Consider the following 24587-nt stretch of genomic DNA (forward strand, 5'->3'; position numbering starts at 1 on the left):
TTAGTCATTGCTTAGTGCGGTTTATGTTTAGCTCTTGGCAGTTACCCAGTGTCATAGGAAAAAGGAAGATTTCCTCTACAGTTAGGTATTCCTTCAGAGTTCAAGCAGCTATTTATATTTTCAGAACTGTATACAGGGACTGAGATGTAGATGGTGAGCTCCTATTAATGTCAACAGCGGGTTTACTACTGACTGTTTTAGGGCCATGATTTCACCCGGAGACTCTCTGAACTTCGTCATGTCTTCCACGAGGCTCCCTATACGGTAGTGAAGTCCAGGCCGAAAAATGATTTACGATTGTTTGAGCACTGTGTTTCTCTCCTCGCAGGAGAAAACACTAGATCAGCCTTTTTTTCTAGTTGTTTGCGTGGCCAAGGCTTGCTGCTTGCAAAGCTTTAGTTAGTGTGTCGGTAACGACACGAGACCGAGCTTTTCCTTATGCTCTAATTTAGGACGTGACCTTGCCTTGACTTCACACCCTACTTGCTGATGGGACCGGAGGCTTCTTCAGTGACAGACAGCCGTCTCGCAGATGCTCATTTATTTTTATGAGGCAAATATATCACCGGAGCTATATTAAGCATGTCTGCGTAGCACGTCAGTGGCTGGGCAAAGCAAAGGTTTGGTTTGCCTGAATGTTGACATTAAACGCCGCAATTTTCTTGAAATATTTGAGTTCCAAATTCCCGTCTATTTTGTGTGCACATAGCTCAGAGGGCTAGGTTGCAGGCAACCTGATAAACCTCGTCCTGCGTGGTTTACAAATAGAAGCTGTCTCAGGGCCTCACATCTCCTAAATCAAGTGAGTGTCCTCGGTTTTGGATGATAAGCCACTATCCTGGCTTCCTCAGTGATGCCTTCAATATATTAGTTACTCATTATACAAACCAAAATATTTGTAATTCAGTATCTAAAATGCTCATCCAAAACATTTTGTTAGCGCAAGTCAGATTGGATCGGCTCTGTGTTTACCACATCCAAGCAGCCTAATGGAAGAAGTGTTTAGAGTGAGAAGTCAGCCCCGTGCAGCCGTGGCCAGGGCTGCTGCGGAGCTCAGGGTCAGTGTTAACGTTTGCCTCGTGCTCCATGACCGACCCATCCAAACCCTCCCTTCTGAGAAATGCACCTCTTACTGTGCGGCCGCAGCCTTGTGTTACCCGTATGAGAACTGAGCTGTCAAACTGCTCTCCCAGTTAGGCCAGTCGTGAAAACAGTACTTCATTCTTTTGTACGACTAACCTACGTTTGGAAGACATGGGGTTGTGGGGTTTTTTTATTTTAAGATTCCTGGTGGGCTCAGTGAACATGTTTTTCCTGAAGGACCTGTAAATACTCTTTTTTTATTGTTCCATCTTCTTCTGAATGTGCATTATGACTGATAAAGAAAAGATTCAGCATAACTTTTCTGGTAGTCCATCCAAAGGAACAGGGCTCTTGAGTGAAATTTCACTTGAAAAAACACTGATAGTAAGCATTTCAGCCGAATATTTTGGTTTCGTTGTATATCTTTTTGAAAACTATGTTGTAGTTGTACCTTGTAATTAGTGTTTAAGAAATAATAGATCAAAATAAATTAAACCCCTTAACAAGACAGTACTTTGATGCACCCAAAGCAATTTTTCACAATTTAATTTTGGCAAAACTTGCTGAATTTTGGCTTTTTGTTCCAATTCAAAACAAAAGCCACAGGAAAACATCTTTGAAAATGTCCAGAATTACAAGTTTCAAGCAGCTCTACAGCAAACATTAGGATTAGTTCAGCCTATGAACAAAACTACCCTGGTGGCAAATGACAGCATCCCAGTGCATGCATCCTCCGCAGAGGAATAATACCACCCTTCGGCTCTTTCCAGGAATTCTCACTTAGCATTATATAAAACGTTGTTGGTCTTGTGCATAAGCATCCCAACGGGACCAGGCAGAAGGTTCCATACCGTGCCATTGAACAAAATAGTGGGGGCTCATAAAACAAAATAGAAGGGACTCAGGTGGGCTTTAAATCACTCTCACACAGGGGCACTTTGCCCTGAGTTAGTGTCCCAAGGAGCTCCTGGGGGAGCGCCAGCACCACCCTCACCCCTTTCCTCCTCTGCCAGGCTTTGCAAGTGAATTAGTAGTTGCTCAAAGATCCTGAAGGAGAAGAAACTTCCCTTTCAGTGCAACTGGCTTTTTAGGCCCAGAGAGACTAAATAAAGGAACAATTATTTTGTGTGGAAGGCTGGCATAAGAGGGAATGTCTTTGCATTTTCACTGCTGAGCCAGTGGTCACTCCCAATGCTTTTCAATCGTAAAAGCTGTATTTTTGCCTTTGATGATATGCTGCAGAACATATTTGCGGTGAATACCAAAGCACGGACAGTTTTCACGCTTCCAGAGTAAAGTAATCCGCAAACTTTATTCAGCCCTGCCTGTAAAACCCACAAAGCAGGTGTGTTTTAAGGGCAAAGCGTAGCAAGTTGATTAAACCACGCTGGGCTTCAAGCTTAAAAGGCAAGCGATGGAACTCGTTACCCTGGGAGACCCGGCAGTTCCTGGACGTCTGGATCATCTCCATCTCAAGCAGGACAAGAGAGAAGCAATTTATTCATTGCTTCTGTTGACTTAGCAACACGGCAATAGCAAACGCAGGGCGAATGCTCATTTAATACTGAAATGCCCCACGGGTAGGAAATATTGGGCTCGGGGCTGCCTCTGCTGCGCGGCTGCGTGCGAGTCAGCCAGCGCTGCGGCAGGGCAGGAGCTGCAAGGGAATTGGAGTCTGGGAGGAGAAACAGTGATAGTAGAGAAGTTTCGTGGAGAAACTTCAACCCTCTTTGAACTATATTTCAGAGTAGCGTTGAGGACTGTATGTACCCGTATATCTTTTCTCTGGTGGATTCTTGTAAGTTGGAACTGAATTGTAAATATCTGTTTTGTGAGGGGAAAAAAGGCCCACTGACTCATAACTGTTTTAAGCAACTTTTCTTTATTGCAAAACCATATGAAACAGCCACCAGTTTCTCCCTTCAGGTCACCATAATTTCCGGAGCTACTGATGAATAGTTTTTACTGGGACGTCTGAATTCTAAAGCCAGCCCTCTCATTCCCTTGTCTTTTTGAAATTATGCCTATTCCTAGAGCATAGGTAATTATTGCCTGTCAGTAAGAGTTAATACTGAAATTGTCACTATTGCCTGCAATAGTAATAATAATAATAGTAGTTATACAGCTGTTCAACCGAAGCAAATATAATAAAAAACAGGAGTAGGTTACACAGAATTCAAGAAACAAATACAGCACTTCATGTATCATTTGACAGGATATCGCATGCACTAAGGTAAATAGATTTAAATAAAACATATGCTTTACATCAAAAAAAAAAAAAAAGATGACCCAGGTGCAGCTATGCAGAGGTGTTGAATGCTTTCAGTTTTGCACAAGTCGTGGACAGATGTTTTTCCAGCTGCAGGTTTTGGCTTTTTGGAGGAAGTTCCATGCTAGCAACTGGCAGCTTTCTCTGCTCTTCATCAAGCTGTTTGGTTTTAATGGTGTTAGCTGGAACTGGTTTATGTGATTGTAAGGGGTGTAATTCTGACTTTGGTGGTGGTGTACATCACCACAGGATTTGGCTTATTGGGTATCATTGCACGTCTGCACCTCACAGACCTTGGGGGGATGTGAGGTGTGTGAATGAGTTCACCTGGGAGCTGTGTGCAAGCTTATCTGTGTATGTTCAGTTGGTCCAGTTCTGCTTAAAAATACACAAAAATTGAAATTTCACCTCTGCATAAGGACACGAGGTTTATATGATCATCCCACTGGTCTGTCGGTCAGTACTGCTCTAATGACAGGGTTGAACCCACGGGCTAATTTCAGCCAAAAGTCTCAAACGCGCTTAAGCTCCTGCAGCGTCTGTGGGATTTTTTGGCCAGGGAGAGAGATCCAAGCTGGTGTCCCAGTGGGGGAATAGTGGGAGCTCGTAGCCACCAGAGGCTCCACCGGGCAGGAGGGAGCCCACCAAGCAGTGCCCGCAGAGCTCAGACCCGCTGCAGCCTCGGCAGGCTGCTCCTCGCCGGGCAAGGGTGTCAGGGGAACGCCGGGAGAGCTCCAGTTACCCCTCTGAGAATTTGTTTTCAGCAGAGTTAGTACATCCGAGAAACCTGGGTTTGCTCCTGACAACTCCCATATGATTTTTTTGTTTGTTTGTTTGTTTGTTTGTTTGTTTGTTGAGGTTCTTTTTGTTTTTGTTGTGTTAGACTTCATCAATCTGTCCTTTCATTCTCGCTGGAAAATTGAGCAGAGGTACTTCAGAGGGAATTGTGAGATTTAATTCACTTTTTCAAACATTTTGAGAGAATAATGAATGGATGATAAATAATGTAAATGGAAGCTCAATATTAAAAGTTTAGGATTAATTTAGAGACATATGTCATTCTAAATCTCAACATTGAAGCATCCGAGCTACTTTAAAAAAAAAAAAATCAAAGGAAAATCTTTGATTTCTTTAAAGCCAAATGTGTTGTTTCATGTAAAAGGGGAAGAAAAAGGAGGGATGGGGGAGATAAAATGACCTCCTCCAGACTCTGGACTCCTACAAACCAGTCTGCGTTCGTATTGATTTTTCAGAGTGCCCTTCTACAAAGGAGTGTCTCCTGCTCTGTGAATCTGTGTTTTTCCTTTGCTGCAGCAGCGCTAGGGCTGAGTGGTAAAGCTCTGTTTGTAAATCTCTTTCCCCATCTCTGAAAGGTTCCATATTTGGGGGCACAGAGGATCTTTCTTCTAGAAAAATAACCTTCACAAAATCATATGCATTTCAAAAGAAATGCGCATTAAATCCCGACGTGACATTATTGGTATACTTCTACATGCAGTTGTCAACAGGACACTTTTCTGTTTTCCTTTCTGTTCTAATAATGCTCTGCTGATAAGGTACAACATGAAAGGCTGCTCTTTAAAAGACTTGAGTATAATACAGTGCGGAGCAGAAACACAGTAATGCAAATAGTATTTCCAAGCAGAGCCATTGAAGCCAGATTATGATCTTTTTTGGAAAGCCCGTATTTCTCCGTATCTCGAGTAATTAGTCACCACACAAGTACTTTGTCTTCCAGATGTACACAATTGGGGTTTGAAATTAGAATCGAGTTCTCTGCTCTTGTCTACAACAGCCAGCATTAAAACCAGATGAAAATAACAGAAATAGAATTGAAAAGGGTGTTGCACGTAGTTTTATGTATATATTCCTTTTTCCATATCACTGGCATGTACCAGTGCTACAGGAAGAACTTGAAATCAAGGTGCGTGTGCCTGAGTCTGAGTCATATTTTGCTTTTGTTCCACTCAAGGCACGGTGCTGAGTTTTAGGGACGTGAGGAGGGTAATGGATGAAATTTAAATCCATCATTTTATTCACTGCTTTATTCCTCCTACTACCAATATTTTTTGATGGTGATTTAATTAAGTTAACATAGTTTCTAACTCCCCCTGTTCTTGCTTTGTTAATTAATTAGTGCTCTACTCCTGGCTGAGCAGGGATGCTTCTTATCGAAAGGTCATTTTGAAAGATAGGGACGGACAAATCACTTATAAGCAATAATGCTTTTTGCCAAACATCTCTGAGCAGATTGTGAAATCTTTGAAATTATTCATGTATTTTCTGTATGTGTCTTCCTTCAGGAACAGCTTTCTGTAAGGGGCAGTTGCTGGTGTCAGACATGCCAGGGGGGTTTCTCTCCCTGGTGTTGCAAGTCAGGGCATTAAGCAGCACTTTGGGTAAAATTGTCAGAAGGGACAAAAGGCCATAAAGACAAGTCACTGAGGCACCAAACCCATTTTCTGGCAACCCATTCCTAGTTCAAAAAAAAAATAAATTAAGCTTTCAAATGCCAATTTCAGCCTGGTGATACCAAGAATGTTGCTTCCAAAATCAGTGGAGGGAGACTGGCCCACTCGAAGAGGCAACCTCAGAGCAGCAGGTCTTGCCCTGAGCCACCTCCAGAGGACTCTGGGATGGAACTGGGGTCCTGTGCCTCAAGGCAGCCAGCAGATACCTACACTGGAACTAGAGTTATAAAAGGATCTATGCACCTAACACCAACTTATGAAAAATAAGAGCAAGAATCATAGAATGGTGAGATTTGGAAGGGACCTTAAAGATCATCTAGTTCCAACCCCCATGCCATGGCCACAGACACCTTCCACTAGACCAAGTTGCTCGAAGACCCATCTGACCTGGCCTTGTTAGTTATCGCTTTAGTGCTATTGAAGAGTGGTAGAACTGTCTTCAACTTAAGAGGACTTGCAGAGCTCACAAAATCTATCTCCATCCCCTTTGTAAAACAGGATTTAGGCTAGAAGTCATTTAATTATTTCTAGAAGTGTATTGGAGCATCCAAGTGTTTTGCTTGTATTTGCGAGTCAGAGAAATTCACAGGGCATGAACACACAAACGACTGCGGTCAAGAGCAAAGCAGAATTGTGCTGGACCTCAGCTAATGCGTACAGAAAATATGTCACCCGTGAGAATCTGGCTGCCCGTGCTGTTGACCGACAGAGGTGAGAGCAACACCCAAGTTCAGCACCTATGGAGGAAGTTGGAATGTATCACATATGTCCCTACATCACCTGCATGGGCTGCCAGAGCTGGGCAGCCCCGAGTCACTGGCACCCTGCGCTGTTGCTGATCCCCAGACCAGGCAGGATGGAGGCAGACACGCTCCCATACTCTGCGCTGGTCTTTCTCATAGACATACGTCTCGGCTCCGATGCACCATGCTGTGGTTCCTCCTGTGGGTGAGCGCGAGATGGATTTCACTGCATTGAGGGTTTTGCTGTTTATCAAGTCTGATTTGCAGCTCAGTGCTCTTAGCTAAGGCGGTCCACTAAGATGTCTGTAATACATGCTCCCTTTCTGGATCTTTCTCTGCAAAAACCTTTTAAAGAGAAAAGCCATAAGTGGAAAATGGTATCGGTCATAGGAGCACTAACTTAAAGTGTCCCTGCCCTGACAGGATCCAGCTGGCACCAAGGGAAGTGTGGTGTGGGACACATGCAGGGCACCTGGGGAGTTTCAGCCCAGGGAGGAGGGCAGAAGGAAAAGCTGTTTCATTTTTGCTTGACGCTTGAGCATTGAATTAATACCAATTGAAATTTGATGCATGTGTTAGCTTGTACAAGGCTGTAGGTAAAAGCCTCTTGCCTTGTAACACCAAATCTATATGCAAAAACCAAAACTGCACTGCAGTTAAATTGAAAATGACTTCTCTTGAAGTAGAAACATCAACTTTTCCTCCAGGTAAGCCTGAAGACAGAGAAAAGACCAGCAAAGTATTACACACAAATTTAGAAGATAGCTTCAGGATAATTTTCTTCTAGTAGAACTAAAAATTTCTTTGGCCAGCAGTGAGAAGGACACTATTAAATAAAAATGTTTGGAAGTTATTCTTTGGCCAAAGAGATCCCGGAAGCAATACTCTGGCTCCATGGTGTTTAACTTCACAGAGCTGTGACTTCAGCTCAGCTACCCAGTCACTAGATATATGACAAGTTACTTTCCCCTTATGGTGGATTAGCTATAAATTTTAATCAGTATTAAAGTGAATAAATTAGTGTCTCTTCTATAAACTCCCCCTTTACAGCTCCTGTAGGCCATGGTTTCGCTAATTAGAGTTCTCATTGGGTTGGCTCTACATCCTGCTGAACTGATAGGATGTCACTGCATGTACATCAAGAGATATCCCTAGATCATCATTATTTGATGGTGTACATAGCTTAGAGATGCACTGACTTAGCGTTCAAGTGAGACATATGGACAAAAAGTTAATTGGCTGAAATTTAATTTATATTTCCATATTAAAATCTCAACTAAAGTTGATATCATGAGAGTTCCAGAGAGGGCATCAGAATTACAGTTTTATTTTCTGTTTCAGAAAATATAAAGGTAGTCTGTTATTGAGAAGGAACTTTTTTTCTCTCCTCGGAAGGTGCTCTGAATAGACTTTTCCCTTTTCCCCTTTCCCTTCTGTACTTCATGGTTATAAAAATTAAAACAGCCCAAGAAGTAAAAATTCATACCTTAAATAAAACCCTCTCCTTAAGCATTCAGTGTTAAATAAAGCAAGCAGTAACATCCTCCTCTTTGATATTCAGGGGTAGCCAAACAGAAGTGGATAAGCTCTATTTATTTGCATGTATCCTCAGCTGCCTGCACTTCTCTTTCATACCACATTAATACCTGGAAATGGGAACTGTTTTTATTTCAGGGTATCAGGTGCTTCCTCCGCTGTTACAGGCTCCGGCAGTCTGGTCTCTTTTGTCTGCTGACACCAGGGATTAGTTCAGGGAGAGCTAATTTGCCCAAGATCATGCCAACAATTTTCATGACTTTGTGCTCATTGCTCCAGGTTACGTTCTCTGCTTCTGTCTGACGTGTAATTTAAAGATAAGTAGCAAACCCCACCTTTCAAACCAAATACAGTACGGGGTAGAAAGGGCAAGAGTTTAGCAGATGAGCGCTATTTCCTATGAGCGTTTTACTCATATAGGTGAACACCTGGAGCGAGCGTTACCTGCCCAAGCCACCTGCGCTCCCCGCTTCGCGTGCTGTACCGAGGCCCCTGCAAGTGGTCAAAATGAGGGTGGGGGAGCTGAGTTACTTGCACTTTCCTCTGTGCCTTTGGTGCACATCGCCTGTCATTGCCAAGGGGTGGGCAGAAGAAGAGGCTGTTCCGCAGCTCCGGACAGGTACCTGTGTGGGGAGAGCCCAGCACTGTGCTGAGCGGTACTGAACTGGGGCGCTCAGTCGTCTTCCCTGAGGCCACTGAGCTCCGGTGCTGGTTTTGCAGTTCTTTGGTAATACCATCAGAGAAAAGGGATTCGCTCAGAAAAGAATCCGTAGGAATAGGCCAGAGATCCAGTTATTTTGGAAATGAGTGCAGAAATTCGTGGCGGTACATGTTCACTGATCCCCAGACGAGGCTAAGCAGAGACACACGTGTTTGCTTGGTCACCTGTTTAGAAGTAAATATCTTTAATGTTCAGGCCTCATCATCCCTGGCACTGCAGCAGCTGTTCAGACCCTGTCTGTCTGTCCCCGCGCTGCTGGAGGAATCCCTCCATAGCCAGGATCTAGCAGGCTGAATAAGCAGCCAGAACTAATTCAGACCATGCTTGAGCAAATTAATCTAATTATCTGACTGCCAGGATATAAGAACTATTAGGGAGACTCTCTCAGTGGAGCAGATTGGGCCACTGAATACCAGAAAAAGTCTCCGAAGTGTAGAAGAGAAGCACTTGCCCACTCATCATAGTTGGAAGATGACAGAGTCAGACTGAGCCAGAGCCTTATGCTGTTGAAATGATATGTCAGAGTGCCATCTCTTCTTAAAACCTTTCCTCATGCGTATCGGACCCACGTTGCCCAACTCGCTAAAATACAAGAGGGTGAAAGAGCAGGGGAATTCCTATTTCCAGGTGTATCTGGAATAAGAGAAAATAAGTTTTCCCTTCTACTATGACAGAATTAATAATAAACCAGAAAGGAGAAGGGATTTAACCTTGCACATTTATTAAATATCACGGTGATGGATGTACAGCATCCATGTACAGTACAATAAATAACTCTGACAGTGCCCTGTGGTATGTAAGCTGGTGAAAGCAGGTAGATACCTCTAGGGAGGCTACTTTGGAGGTTAAAATCAGGCACGGCCCAGGGATATGGAAGAAATAGGGTAAGAAAAGGACAGTGGATTTGCCTTTTTCGAGAATATGATTAATAGGTTCATTGGTGGTAGGACTGCACAAAAATCTGAGCCAATATAGCTTCTGCCCTCAGAGCATTTAAATCTGGCGGTATTTGATGCTGGAAGATGGGCCAGGCAGGTCACCAGCTCACGTGCCAAGCCGTAATCCTGATTACAGGTTCCAGTTATCTTTTTTGGTAGCCACCATGAAGGCAGTGATTAGAGCAGCTTTGGAGGACACTAGGTTCGGAACGGTTATGGGGCTGTGACTCCAGAGAATGAGGTGTCTTCTGTGGTGACATAGCCTTTTCTTTAGTGTCATTGTGCCTCCTGTATGCATGTGGGGAGGAAGGTGACATGGCACCCTGACAGATCCACAGCCTGTAACTGCCGCAGCGGTGGCCACCACAGCAGCGAGCAGGGCACAGGGCAGGGGGCTTCAGCAAAGCTCTTCGTGGCAGAGCTCTGCCTTTACCTGTTCAGAGGTTGAAATGATGGGGACAGGAGGGGGTACTGCCGTTCTGCCAGCCTATTCTCGTGCCTGTGCAGTGCAAGCACAGAGAGGCGCTTCGTTAGGCTATCTAACCAAGCTTAATAGGAAATGTCCCACTTAGAGTGTTCAGCAATGCCCACCTGCCCAACAAAAATTCCTGCCTGGGAGCATCACTGATCTACAGCATGAGAAATGCTCTGTCTTCACGTAGGTTAAACATTATGTGGGTGTATGATGTGTGATTTTTCACTCATGAGATAAGATTAAGATTCTGAGATTCCCTTTGTTTTGATTTTTATCTACGAAGTAGCTTAGGTTAAATGAGCTAGTAAAACTTATGTCACTATTGACTAAGTAAATCATCAAAATAGGAAGAAATCCGAGTGTCCCTCCACTCCTGTTTAAGGTTCTCAGATCAGCTGTTTTGGATGCATTTCTGTGCATCAGTTTTTGAAGGACAGCAACAGAATATGTGGCTTCATTATGGTACGTTCATTACCTGGGTGCTGAGAGTATTCAGCTTCCCAGCACATCCAGGCGATGACAGAATCTCACTGAGATCTCAGGCTTTACCACCTAAAATAGTTTCATAACATTCCTTGTGGACGCTTTCAGCATATTGGCATTGTGTAATGCAGAGAAAAAAGAAGAAAATTTCAATACTTTCATTATGGAATTAGTAAAATTGTGATTGACTGAAAAATGAATCTGTAAGATCAAGAGCTGATAATGTGGGGACTTGAATCCTCCTCAGTGTCTGAATGTTCTGCTAAATGTTTTTGTTATGAAATCTTCAGCATCACTTTTTATTAGTTTGAACCCAGCTCACCTCTGTAACTACTTTTTCTCTTACTCTCTATTCATCTCAACCATAAAAAGTATTTTTCTCACTGCTGTCACACAATAATTTATCTCTACATATAAAAATAGGTTTTTTACTGGTTTTAATCAGCCTTTTTTCTTTATTATTGATTGCTTGGAAGCTTAAAATATTTTATATAAATCACTTTCAGAGAGTGCTATGCAGTGATATCTCATAAATGCTGCTAGCATCAGCACAATACAAAAAGTTAATTTGCATAAGGTTAACCCGATGAGCTCTGGGACTGGTACATTCTCTTTAATCTTAAATGACACAGAGGCATTAATTTTATATAGTTTTCATTTTCACATTAGCATTCTCTTCTGCAAAGCATAACCACCTTCCTCTTTGTAATGGTGTAGTCCTTTTAGTTAGGGCAGTTCTCTACAGAGGAAGGCATGGTGCCTTCCTGAAGAGCTTACTCTTTGCACAGACAAGACAGGCAGAAAAAAAGGACACTAGAGAGTGGCAGGATTTGCCAAAGGTCACACCACAAGCCATCAGCAACGTGAGACGTTGAATCCAAATCGCCTGAACCTCGTTTCACTACTGTATCCAGTGACCATGCTGCCTCTTAATATGTTGCTGTTCTTATTGTTCTTTCTTTATAGTTCGGGATCGGGTACGGTCAAAAATGGAGAGAGATATTTTGGCAGAAGTGAATCATCCTTTCATAGTCAAGCTTCATTATGGTAACTATAATACAATATAACTCATGTTTGTTCTTAAATCGGTTGGGGAATTGTAACTAGATGTCTTATAATTTCATACAGATACCCCCTGTCTACTTATGACTCTGTCTCTAACAAAGTCTTAGAGGTTACCTGTGTGAAATTCTTCATTTATGCTAACGGAGAATTTCAGTTTAAGTAGGTTTTAGCCATTCCTCCATCAAAATACATTTGTCATAAAGTCTTAATGTGATAGATTGTGCTGGTGGGGTAGCTGGTGAGTATACCAGTAATGTGAGTATACATCTGCCAACCCCCTCACCTGCTGTCAGGTATCATTTAGAAAACCAGAGATTCTAAATTAAAATTAATAATCAGCACAAGTCTGAATTTGTATATGTGTGTATATGAATGTGCTGTCTTGCTGGAGTTGCCTTCCCCCACCTCACCGCCTCCCACAGGAGCCCCATTATTACTGTAAAGGGTCTTCTGAGGACATTTTGGATAGTACGGGCTCTCCCCTCCCACAAACCTGGGAGCTTCTCTGTATGCCTAGTCCTCAGTGGCTCCTGGTATCCTGTGCAATGGAAAGCAATATTCATTCATAAGTGCTTAGCATGGAAAAGAATATATTAGTAATGCATCCTTGTCTCTCAGCTGATACCATTTTTTGCCATAGTCTAAGCTCAGTTGCTTAGTTCTATAGAGAAATTTCTCCTGTTCTCAAAGTGCTGAAATGACAGGAAAGCTAATGGCGTGAATGACAGACTGCTAGTTGATAAGATTGATTCTTCAGAGACTTTATCTTAATTCAAACTTCCAACATCTCCATCTTTTTCTAATGCAGCATTTCAAACAGAGGGAAAGTTGTATCTAATACTAGATTTCCTGCGGGGAGGGGACCTTTTCACAAGACTCTCCAAAGAGGTAAGCCGATAGATTTGAACTTTAGAAATGAAAGACTGTCCTGATTACCAGAACTCGGATGAAGTTGGTCGGAATTAAAAATGGCCTTGGAAACAGTCCTGCCATATATATATAATAGAGCTGTATCATCTTGCATCTTTAAGTGCGTTCTTAATAATTGTATTTGAATCATGCCATAGGAATGCAACAGATAGCAGGTAATCATCACTGCTGTAGAAAACTGCACTACTACTAAGCCATTCCCATAGCAAAATAGCCCCAGACTCATTGCATGCAAAATATATCTTGGATGTGATGAGGAACAGTCTGAGCAATCAATCTGCAATACATTTTGCCCTGGACACGGGCACAGAACCTCTGGAAAAACACAACCGCTGCCAGCAGAAAGAAGAAATGGCCGTAGGTCAGGGGACAACGCCTGCAGCAAGCATGCAGACAGCGGGGCATCAGCTGGCGAGCCAAGAATCATAGAATGCTTAGAGTTGGAAAGGACCTTAAAGATCATCTAGTTCCAACCCCCCTGCTATGGGCAGGGACACCTTCCACTAGACCCGGTTGCTCAAAGCCCCATCCAACACGGCCTTGAGCACCTCCAGGTCATCCCCAGGAAAGAGCTATCTCCTGCAGCAGCTGCTGGGAGCAGGTCAACAGCCACACACTGCTCCAGGGCTCGCAGGTTGGCTGTCACAGCCCTCACCAGTTGTCCTCCTGCCTGCCTGGGGACAGCTGCTGCTTCCATCACCTCCCTGGGATCCCATCCCTTCCCTGTCCTCCACAGCTCCTGCCCTGGGGCGATGCTGCTGCCGCTGGAGAAAAAGGCAGCCAGGAAACAGTCCAAACTAGAGTCTCGCTGATGCCCATAGAGAGCGGCAGCAGCAGGTTTTCTAGGTTCACTTAGCACTTGCCTGTGTCTCCAGATGCCTCCCAAAGCCAGCTGGCTGTGTTGCTTGAAGCAGTGCATCCTCCCGCATTCAGCCTGAGGGAGGGCCCTGCGGGCAGTACAGGACGTCCCAGCAAGGCAGCCCCGCCGCCCTGGAGGCTTGGCCGTGCTGTCACCAACATGATGTCCCCAGCCCTTGGTCTCTTTCTGGGTTGTGGGGACAGGGGTGCCAGCATCCACGTAACACACGGTCTTTAAAGATAAAATAGGCACCTTTCAAATGCCGTCTTGAGGGGAAGTTCTGTTCGCTCTTCTTGGTCCACGGAGTAACTGATGGACTAAAAAAGCTGTGAATAAAGTCCTTCCATTCAAAAATTCCCTAGCTTTTCTTTTTCCCATCTGATTCCTGGTCCGGTGACATGCTGCAGGCTTCTGTGTGCACCACAGCTTGGGAGGCCAAGTACTTGCTTTCAAGGCTTGTTTGCTAATGCGAGAAGACATTAGCAACAGGTTAATTACACTGCCGAGTAATGATACTTGTATAAGCAGTCAGTAAGTGGTAGCAGTTATTTTTAATATGAGGAAAAAGCTTAAAGAAAAATATCCTTCTGCTGTTTGTCATGAAATCAGGCTTTGTTAGGACATAGCATGCTGTCTTAGCAAGGGCCTCTTGTAAGAGAAGTGAGAAAAAGCGATTCTTGCCTACAGAGGGCAGTTACCCGTTCTGCCCAGTTAGGGAACTGGAAAGGGAAAGAGAACAGCTCAGATTTTGTACTCCTTTAAAACTTCGCATTTTCCCCAAAGCCTTTCCAATGCAACACACAGACCTCTCTGCTTTATAATATCAAGAATGAGCCCTCTTAACTTGACAGTCCTTTTACATACGTCTCTTTTCAGTGTTTGCAGCTCATGTTGTCTGCCTGTACTTTGCAGCTCTTTAGTGGCAAGGCATCACAAGGGGAGACATTATGGAAAAATTTGTACTGCTCGCAATTGTTAATTATGGACTTGGTCCGACAGTTTTGAGTTCAGTGCACTTTCGGTCAGATGCCTTCTACTACAGCATGTGTGCACGCAAAGCTTATCTCTCTCTTGCTCCGAAATGTCTGATTTAGCTGGGTATATCTGTATAGATTAGATTTTCCTTGATTATATTGATTTCATCTCTTGTCTACATAATTTATTTTAAACCTTATAATTAATTTAAATTTATGTTGATAATTAATGACATTTTTATGTCCAGACCAATTAAATTTTTAGTCAGAGTTTTCGCCTGCGTATCCTTTTTCTTTCTAGCCTTTGCAGTGACATTCTTAATTAAATTATGTGATATCTGTTCTCTGAATCCTCTCTTTTTGCTCTCAGCCCTCTGCAGCTTCTCAGAGCACTCAAGTATTGTGGCTGCCCCTTTCCAAAAGCAGAGGCTTAATTTTAAAAATAAGCTCAGCAACTTCTACTGTAGATTTTTACATTTACATATGACATGTAAATTTGTATTGAGCTGACTTATTTTGCTTGTCATACATAGTATCCACACTTGTGTATCCAACATATCAGCTTCTCTCTGCATTATTATCATTATACATATTGAAATTTAATTAAAGAGAACTTAATAACATCTGGGATATAATGAAAGTTGAACCAAAGGGGTTTCTTACCACCTGAGCTCCATTTTTTTGAGCTTAGTGTTTTTTCAATTACAGAAACGTCTTCCCACCTAAACCAGAGCTTTCTGTCTAAGCAGTATACATATCAGCTATAGAAAAGAAACAAGTGCCCTCAGCTTAGACTTCATCAGGCCCTGGATCTTAGAAAACACATCACTGCTTAGTGCATCTGCGCTGAAATTCCTTGAACCCTCGCTGCACGGGGTTTTAAATCCATCTCTGAGTCTCGTCATGCTATGTATTCTGCTCAGCTTTGGAAGCATTTCACTTCCCCAAAGAGGTTACCCCATGTTATTTAATGGAAATTTGGTGACCAAATGCCAAGAGTTTAGCAAATTAAGAGATATGAAAGCAATAAGGGCTGCGCTGAATGTATTGAGTTTTGCCACTCATTTCCGAAGCTTAAGGAGTTCGAACCTTATTCATATTATTGTGACATGATGTCATCTAAACAGATCAAACAGATGAATGAGAGCAGCATGTTTTAAGGAACAGAAGTACTTGACAGATCAAGTTTTGCTTTATAAGAAGAATCTGGTAAGAATTGTTAATGTGAACTCAGACAAATTATGCAAAATCGAACCTGGTATGATGGTCCTTCCAGCATTCCTGAGTTAGGCAATTCCTTCCTCATGTCTGTTTAATGCAAGCCAGGCCACCGCTGGCCAGTAAATAGGCATGTTCTTCTCTTCCTTCTCTCTAGGTGATGTTTACAGAAGAGGATGTCAAGTTCTACTTAGCTGAGCTGGCCTTGGCGTTAGACCACCTCCACGGTCTCGGAATTATTTACAGGGATCTAAAACCAGAAAAGTAAGTTAATGAGATGGAGTGAACCGAAACATAAATACACGAGCTTTTAGGTCGTTTCTGCTCCGTGTTATACTAGTGAGTCAAAAGGTGCCAGAGGCTCTGCCTTCCTTCTTGTATGTGAGACTCTACGCGTGAGACCCTCACCATCAGCAGTAGGATCTTCCTATCATATCATTTCCACACCAGGCCGAGTATTTGGACTGTGCTCCAGTATGATGTGGCCTCTGTGTACCGGGCCTTCAGTTTAGTGAATGATCTCGGCACGGGATTCAGATCTCTGTGCCTTTGACTTCAGTAGCACTGTTGCCCATTTGCAGCGTTTAATCTGCTCGTCCCCCAGGTGTGGTATAAACCGCCTAAAGCAACTCCACCTCCAGCTCATACGAAATATGTCATGGCACCATTCAGTTTTATTGTAGCCCTTTCTTAAAGTAAATGAGCATTTCTGAAAACTAGTATGCATATTAGCTCATGAGACACATGATAATCAGGATTTTAAAAACACTTTTATTAACAATCGAAAATATTCTCCCACTAATTATTCCCGCTTATATTTGCAGCTATTTCCTATTCTTAATGTGCCATGGAGGTTTTTCCTTTCTCTTTCTTCTTTGCAGTATGTTAATAGACTAAATTACACCCTCAGTGCTATCACTGGGAGTGACGTGATATTGTTTTTATTCCATGCCACTTGCCTGGTGCTTTTGCCTGCATCTTCTGTGCCGGCACCAACAAAACAGGCTGCAACATTTCAAAGTTACCAGCCTTTTTAATGTAATGGTTTCCATCATTTGAAAAGATGACCGCTGAGAGCAGTCTCTTTGGCTGTTGTTTACACTTCCAAATATAACAGCAGAGCAGCCTTTTCCTTTTGCGACACGAAGTTCAAAAATATGCAGCTTGTTCTTTAAAATGGAGTGCTAGTGCTTTCATACTCGTGGACAAAATAAGAGACCAAGAGTGATGGAAGGTGGATTTTGCAGGTGAGAAGTTAAAGGGGAGGAGACTATTTATCTACAACACAGCACTGTGTGATTTGAACTTTAAATTCGATTTTATGTTTTGATTACAACAGTAATAGTAGTAGTACTATATGACTTCATACAGATGTACATAATCAGAGCTCTCAGTCCTTTGGGCTAGAGACCCTTTCGCAGGTGACCAAAATTGCCAGTCTTTCCGGTTTACGCAACCAAAACTGAAAGCCAGAGTCTATCAAGTACAGGAAGTCATCCTCCAGATTAAACCGCTGGAGGCATAAAGGTACCGGTTTGTTACACAATATGAAATGCAGGTAGGCAACGGTCACACCATTCCTGCCACTGTCATGCCAGCAGCATGCCAGCAGTTGCATCGTCTGCCAGCAGCTCTTCGGTTTCAACTTTGTTCTGAATTGCTATTTTATTCATTCAGCACCGACAAATGTGTACATAATAGAATAACTCCGTTTATAGGTTTCCAGATTTAAACTTTGTTTCTAGAGAATATGAATCACTCACTACTTTTCTTTCTGGTGTTACGTGAAGCTGTTTTTCAAGCACATGATATCTATGAGGCTGCTATTAGAAGGTATCCAAATATGAGCCTGTATATTCAAATATAAGTCATGGTGCTGTTACATTTATAGGCACATGCTGTAATTTTTTGCTTTAGGGGAAGTTAGAAACCAAGAGGAAAATTAAGTGCGTGTCAAAACTATTCACTGTATTTGAGATACTGAGAGCCTGATTTTTCAGAGTTCTCAGCATTACGTGTCACTTTGTGTTTCAAAGCACATCTCTCTCTGACTTCAGTTGCAAGTGAGAGCACTTAAAATTTCTGCAGACCAACCTGCCGTGTCTCAAATCAGGGATCAGTGAATTGAGAAGTCAGAGCTCACCTAAGAAAGGAAGGTGTCACTGATTTGCCTTTGTCAGACAGAAACATGTTGAAAAGGCAAAGATGGAACTCGGTTCTCTGTGCATTTTCATCTGAGCTGAGACCAGCCAGCCATCCCCTTCACTGTACCACTCTGTTAAAATCCCCAAGTATATTATCTGTTCTGCCGACTGAGGCAAGAGCTCTCTGGAAGAAAACAAAAAGTATCATCATGTAATTAAAGACCTTTATACAGTGGGATCTCTGTGTAAACTTAAGGTGGCAGCCCTCGTTCTGATATATCCTAACTTTTGAATGTATGGTTTATGGTCTTTGATGTATGGTTAAATAGATACCAGTGGTACAGTCGAATCTGGATACGACTGCCACAGTATAAAATTACTTTACGTGAATATAACTATTGTTGTACAGGAAAGGGAATGACCCAGACTGGTATAACTGAAGTTCTTACCTGGGGATAAATCAAGGCATCTGTTTGATTGAAAACTATATCCTTTAAAAATAATTTTGTAAGTGCAAATCCCATGTATAGCCATGCCTAGGACAGCAGAGCATGACAGCCTATGATTTCACTGGAACTTTAGGTTTAGAGTAAAAAAGCAGGTACAGCAGGAAAAAAATATTCATTCTGAAGGGGAAAAAAGTGCTATATTTTTTAATTATGTCTGGGAAAGGATAGCTCTCTAAATAAGATGATAAAAGAAATTTAGGACCATCCCAGGATGTTCTCGTCCTCCCCTTGCCTCTGAGAAGGTCAAATATATCAGGGTCTTTACAGATGTGTTGCTAACCTACTCCTAATGGTGATGGTGGAGACTCTGCGTGGTGCTCCCCCAGTTGTACATCTAGAAAGTTGTTCTTAATAGCTAATTTGAAAATTCTTTGCTGCAGTTGCAGGCCATTGCTCTTTGGCTTGTCCTCCTAGCCTCCCCAGTCGGCTCGTACTGCTATCAGCATCAGCCTCAGGGAATTGTGAGCACGTCCGTGTCCTTGGACCTCTCTTCTGTACCCTCAACTCCAGCTACCAAACTCTTCTTCATCAGTCAGTTTTCTGGGTGTCCAGTCATTCTTGTTCCTCCGCTTTGGTTTCTCTTGATCCATATCCCCTTTGAAGTGCAATGTGCAGAATTACACCCACGACTTCAGGAGGAGCACTGCCAGATTAGAGCACAAGGTTTACCCTACCAGATTTGCAGAACCAGAGATAGATGAATTAGTTTGTAGTTTCCCAATTCTCTCTCCCCCTTTGTTAACATACAGACACTGCATTTGACCTTGCATTGTTCAGTGCTTTTGCTGTCCTCCAGAAGCTCCCAAAAGTAACTGCTAATAGGTTTGAGATTGCTTCAGTCAGCTCTGTAAGTATCCTAAAATGAAGTTCATCGGAACTGTTTATGTCAACGAAGACTAGTTAGAAAATAGCACCGTTCATACCGCTTGAAATAATCCTCAGTACATTAAAATTTAAGGTTCACAATTTTTTTAAGATTCCCTGAGCAAAAATCCATATTAACAATTCAAAGCTATGAATTAATTTTAATTGCAAGCAGAATATTTACTCTGGGGGTTGTTATAAAGTTAGCTGTACTTACTTCAAAAAGGCAAGCAATTGAGTTTTCTGGTTAAAGTCTTGGTTAGAACAAGCAGATGCTTCTTCCCTTAAATTGTTGCAGACAAATTCTTCTCTTTGAGTTGCCTTGGTGGTTTCAGTGGCATCCCTTGTGGAACAAGGTACTGTTCGGTCACACTGAAAAGGGTGGAGTGAGTTACGTGGCGAGGCTGTTTCTGTTTAAGAACTGCAGGATCAAGCTATTAAATAAGGCTACACTGAACTAGAAAAATGAGAAATTATTATGAAGTAGTATATGATGCATATGTTATTTCTTATGCTGTGGTTTAAGGGTATGAGTGACTTAGAAGTAACTCTACCTTCTGAGAATGCAGATTTTTTTTTATTTATTTTTGCCTTTTCTATCTCCAGGTACCCAGGTGCACCTTGATGCAGTTCTGTCGTAGGGGCTTTGATAAACACGGAGTGGTTTACATTGTAATGCCCTCAGCTGTCTGTACAAGGGACAGCTCGTGTAACTGCTCATATAACAACTCCCAAATTGATGAACTATATTAAAAAAACCCAAACCACTACAGCTTAATGCGACATGTTGTAAACCGTGGCAATTCGTTCATGAATGTAGCTGCCCTGTGTAGAGAGGGAAGATCTGAGAATCGGTAAAGGACAAAGACTTTTAGTGGAAAATCACCGTCGTCTTCCGTTGAAGTAAGCAGTCAATGAAGCTACAGCAGAGGTAGGGGTGGCGTAAGACTGCTCAGCACGGTGAGATAGTTTGGGGTCATGCAGACACTGAAATGTCACAAAAGGTGGACATTTTGTGCGAATCTTCACCTCTTCGGAAGATATTTGAATACTTCACTCTGTCTGGTACTTTCATAACAAAGCCTGCAATCAAATTAAAGGCTGCTTGTGAAGTTTCAGGTTTTCTTTCCAACCTGAAATTTTGGCTACAATTTCTGAAAAACATAAAGCGTGGGTTGAATTTTTCTGCACAACTGAGCTGACTTGGAAAGAAACTTAAATCATCAAAAAAACCCAACCCCAACCCACCCAGGGTTCCAGCTTTAATAGAGTTGACAGAACTTCATTACGATTTGCGCATATCGGAGCTCAAAATGAAGCTTAAAAGACTGACTCCAAATTAAAAATAAAGAGAGAGGGAGAAACGGGGCCTCGATTTAAAAGTCACTATAAAATGGTCTCAACAACTAATAACGAAGGCTCTTTATCCCTGTGCTAAAGTTGCAGCAAAAAAGACTGCTAAGGAGGTTTCAGTCCTAGCTCATTTAGGAGCTTCTCCTGTAGCTTCCCCGGCTACTAGCTTAGTTTCCCAGCCTCTATCATGGAGATTTTCAGCCTTTATTTTCCCAAGGCATACTTTGAAACTGACGTCAGTGAAAGCAGATTGAACGTTTGTGGGACAATCCTGAGGCTAAAATGTTGTCATTGTGTTGAAATATAGGACAGGTTGACAATGACAGTATTCTGTAAACACACTCAAACCTTAAACTGAACAAATAAAATGGAAAGATCTTGTAATGAAAGGTTATCACTCAATGGGATTATAGCCTAGTTTAATGTTGAAAAGTAGCCCACTTCTTATGTATTTTATAATTTGAAAACATTGATTTAGAAGAAAAGTTTTTTCTCAAGCCTGAATCCCATTACCAACTTCTGGTTCTTTTTTCCCTTCTGCAAAATAACACCATCTTATTTCAGATTAGCTGATCCTGCAAACCGTAGCTAAAGCAATTGTGATTGTCATAATAGATTTTCTACTATTGACAGTGTGGGATAAAAGGGAATTGTAAAGTGATAAAGATAAAAAGAGAAGACAGAAAGTATGATCGGAGAATAAGTTTGCTTCCACAGTCAGTCAAAGGAAAACCATTTGTCTGCGGCTGTAATCCAGATGCTCAGAAGCAGGTACATTGTTCTTTGCTTCCTAATGTCACTCAAAGCTAATTCAGTGCAACGAGCGCCTTTTTTCTCACTGTTAGCATATTATTTCCTTTTTACATTGAAGGTAATTTTCAGTGCATAACCATAGCGTTGTATGCGTTGACAGATGGCAGATGTGGGAACACCCAGCTGGCCAAAGGGTGCTGCCAGGGGCCACTGGGGAAGCTGCAGGCAGCTGAGGGCACCGTGTAAGGGTGATTAGGGAACAGGAGACAGAGGAGGGAACCGTAGATCAAGAGTTCAGGGATATAGCATGCACACCCATAGGAAACCAGGATGTGTTCATTTTTCTGCTCATACAAACATTCAGTGTGAGAAAGTCTCTTGTGTGCTTTAGGCTCGCTTAACCTAAGGCAGTCTTGTGAGTCTGATAGCTGTGGTGGTGTTACCCCATCCCTTTAATGAGGGTAAGATATTAACCCTCTAATGAGGGCAAAGGTATGAAAAGCATACATTATACACATACAAAACCAGCATGAATTTTCCATATGAAATCAGTGAGATGTAAAATCAGTGTTTCTGGTGGAAATCCCACAGCCTTTGAATTGCATTGTTATTCACGGGGGCTTCCTGGGTGTGGGGCAAAATTTGGGGTGATTTCTGTGAGCTGTACTCCCCCTTGCCATTTTTCCAGAGCCAGGTCTGCAGAGTTTGTACGTTCACGCTCACTTCCACGCTGGCAGGTGTTTTATTCTGTTCTCTTCTGAAGCACAAGCCTCTTGCTTAGGGATTGTAGTCACAAAAATACATTTAAACATGCCTGTTATGGACTTGTACTTAAATATTATACTTTTTAAAGAAATCCAGGGAGAAAGAATAGAGGTAAAGAAGCTTTTATCAGGAAGAAAAAGCTTTAATTATTGAACACATAGTATTGGCACAGCTGCTGGCCTTTATTTGGTGAATTACACAATAATAGTCTGTTCTAAACACACAAACAAATGACAGAAGATCATCTCCTTTCAATTATGTTTCAGTACAGAGACAACCTTTCACAAAAATATATCCCAACATGTTAGTTTCACTTCTGTCTTATTTTCTTCCTGAATAAATGGATTAAGGTGAATCTCTGAGAGAAAAGGAATATAAAAATAGCCAACACCTCACTAGACTATTTTGAAGAGAAATACACTAAATCTAACTAGGACTTAAGAAACACCACACTCATTGCGGTGTTGGTGTTTATAGGCAGAAACATTACCAATATCATTATTTTTCAGTTTGTTCTTGTTTCCACAAAAAAACAGCAATGCTTTTTGTGAACTACAGTCATTTTTCTCACAGAAATGTTGGGAGTGCCTTTGTGTGAATATAACATGTTGGCAGGTGGCAAACATGAGAACACTTGAACTTGGCTTCCAGGCTGAATTTTCATTTATGCTTCCGGACTGAATAAATTAGCAGGGGCCGAGATCCATGCCGTTAGGCTGTGACTACTCATTGTGGTCTACGATCACTTTTACTACTTCAGCATGAACGTATCTACCTTTGGAGTTAATTTTAGGTCCAGCGAGTCCAAGCCCTGTGGTTATATGTGTGCTCGCCTTTATTACTATGAGGAGAGCAGAAAACCTGTAGCTCCTTCTGCTGCTGGAAGCAGAGACTTTGCAGTTGTTGTCTTTGAACACCCTGTTCTTTCTGAGCTCAGTTTGCATGCCCACCCTGAGCGGGCTGTGGAGTAAGGAGGAGGCTCCCCGTGCGAGTGCCGCAGGCCATGCGTGCTTCAGACATGAGATTAGGCAGACCGTTGAGGGTCATTTTTCTTTCTGGAGGCGTGTAATCCACTGAGGGTTTGTTTACACATGCATTTGAGTCTTGTGTGTCTCCTTACCTGTCTTAAACACGTTTTAGTCATGTTTGTTAACCGCAGTCTATGCCTGCCTAATAATATTGGCTTTTTGCTTTACAGCATTCTTCTTGATGAAGAGGGCCACATTAAGATAACAGGTATGCAAGGAATGGAAAACTTAACGTCTACAATCTGATTTTTATTTTTTTTTCTGCGGTATGTTCCGTGCATCTTGGTCTTTGCTTGGAAAGAGTTTTCTTACAAAAACTCAGAAGCCAGAAAAATTTGAGTATTGGGGGTTCTCTTCTCTGGCAATTTGTCAAGCACCGGTGCTGCACAGCACATGGGGAACACAGTGTTTTCTTGGTAAAACGGTAGTCCTGACTGACATGAAGTGTGCGGGCTTGGCTGCCTACCACTGTGGATGGAAAGATGCGTCCAGTATGACTGCTTAATCCAGATTAAATTGTCTGAATTATAACTGTGCAGAGGGCACCTCAAAAGACATCCCTTTGCCACCCTGGAGGTGCTGCCTGGCCATCCTTTTCACTGGTGTCCATCTGGGATTATTATTCCTAATGCTTTGGTTATCTGAGCAAGAATCCTTACCGGCATCGTCTTCATCAAACCTGAACTGTGTGTTTCTGCTTATTTAAACTCTCTGTTCTGCTTTGGGCCAGAACTTCATTCTGAACAGAGAAAATGATACACTTATTTCAGGACGTAATAACAACTGCCAACCAGGCCCTCCACGTAGGCAGGGCTTCAGCACACACGTGCCTGTGGCCCTTCTGCGTGCAGACAGAAGGGTGCTTCATCCTCTGGTTGGTGTGTTTTGTTTGAACGGTTTAAGTGAGCAAAAGTGTGAATAATCATTTTTATAGACCTGACAAGTCTTCTTTTTTGTTTCAATTTATTTAGATTTTGGTCTCAGTAAAGAAGCCATTGACCATGACAAGAGAGCGTATTCATTCTGTGGGACAATAGAGTATATGGCCCCAGAGGTGGTCAACCGACGAGGACACACACAGAGTGCAGACTGGTGGTCTTTCGGCGTACTCATGGTAATGGAAAAGTTGTGTTTGTTTGTTGGAGGGGTGGCTGTAGGAGTCATCAGATCCCTCAAATAAAAAGTACCGCTTCCAGCAACTAAGGGTAGATAGAAAAGTAGATGTGTAATGATTGCTTGAGTGTTTTCATAGCGTCAGAGATAGCGAACCAGCTGCTTCTTGCAGTATATGGGGTAGCGTTTGGCCCCAGATTCTCTCTCATCCTTCTCTCAGTCCTTTGCTGTCTCGGTTGATTGCCATAAAGTATGAATATTTCTACTGCGCAGAAACAAGGCAGGGCAAGCTC

At 42.4% G+C, this 24587-nt stretch overlaps 1 protein-coding gene across 1 annotated transcript in view; it reads left to right on the forward strand.

Moving 5' to 3' along the window:
• Positions 1-24587, forward strand: part of RPS6KA2 (ribosomal protein S6 kinase A2) — a gene marked incomplete at its 5' end in the record, with an annotated part of 312268 nt that overhangs the window by 225810 nt on the left and 61871 nt on the right. Inside the window, 5 exons of the mRNA XM_082480397.1 lie at positions 11686-11766; positions 12593-12672; positions 15923-16029; positions 23352-23389; positions 24153-24295. Of these exons, the coding sequence (XP_082336523.1) occupies positions 11686-11766; positions 12593-12672; positions 15923-16029; positions 23352-23389; positions 24153-24295 (449 nt within the window). The remainder of the gene's footprint in view (positions 1-11685; positions 11767-12592; positions 12673-15922; positions 16030-23351; positions 23390-24152; positions 24296-24587) is intronic.

Source organism: Vanellus vanellus, assembly GCF_965231255.1.
Source record: "Vanellus vanellus genome assembly, chromosome: 3".
NCBI classification, from domain to species: domain Eukaryota; kingdom Metazoa; phylum Chordata; class Aves; order Charadriiformes; family Charadriidae; genus Vanellus; species Vanellus vanellus.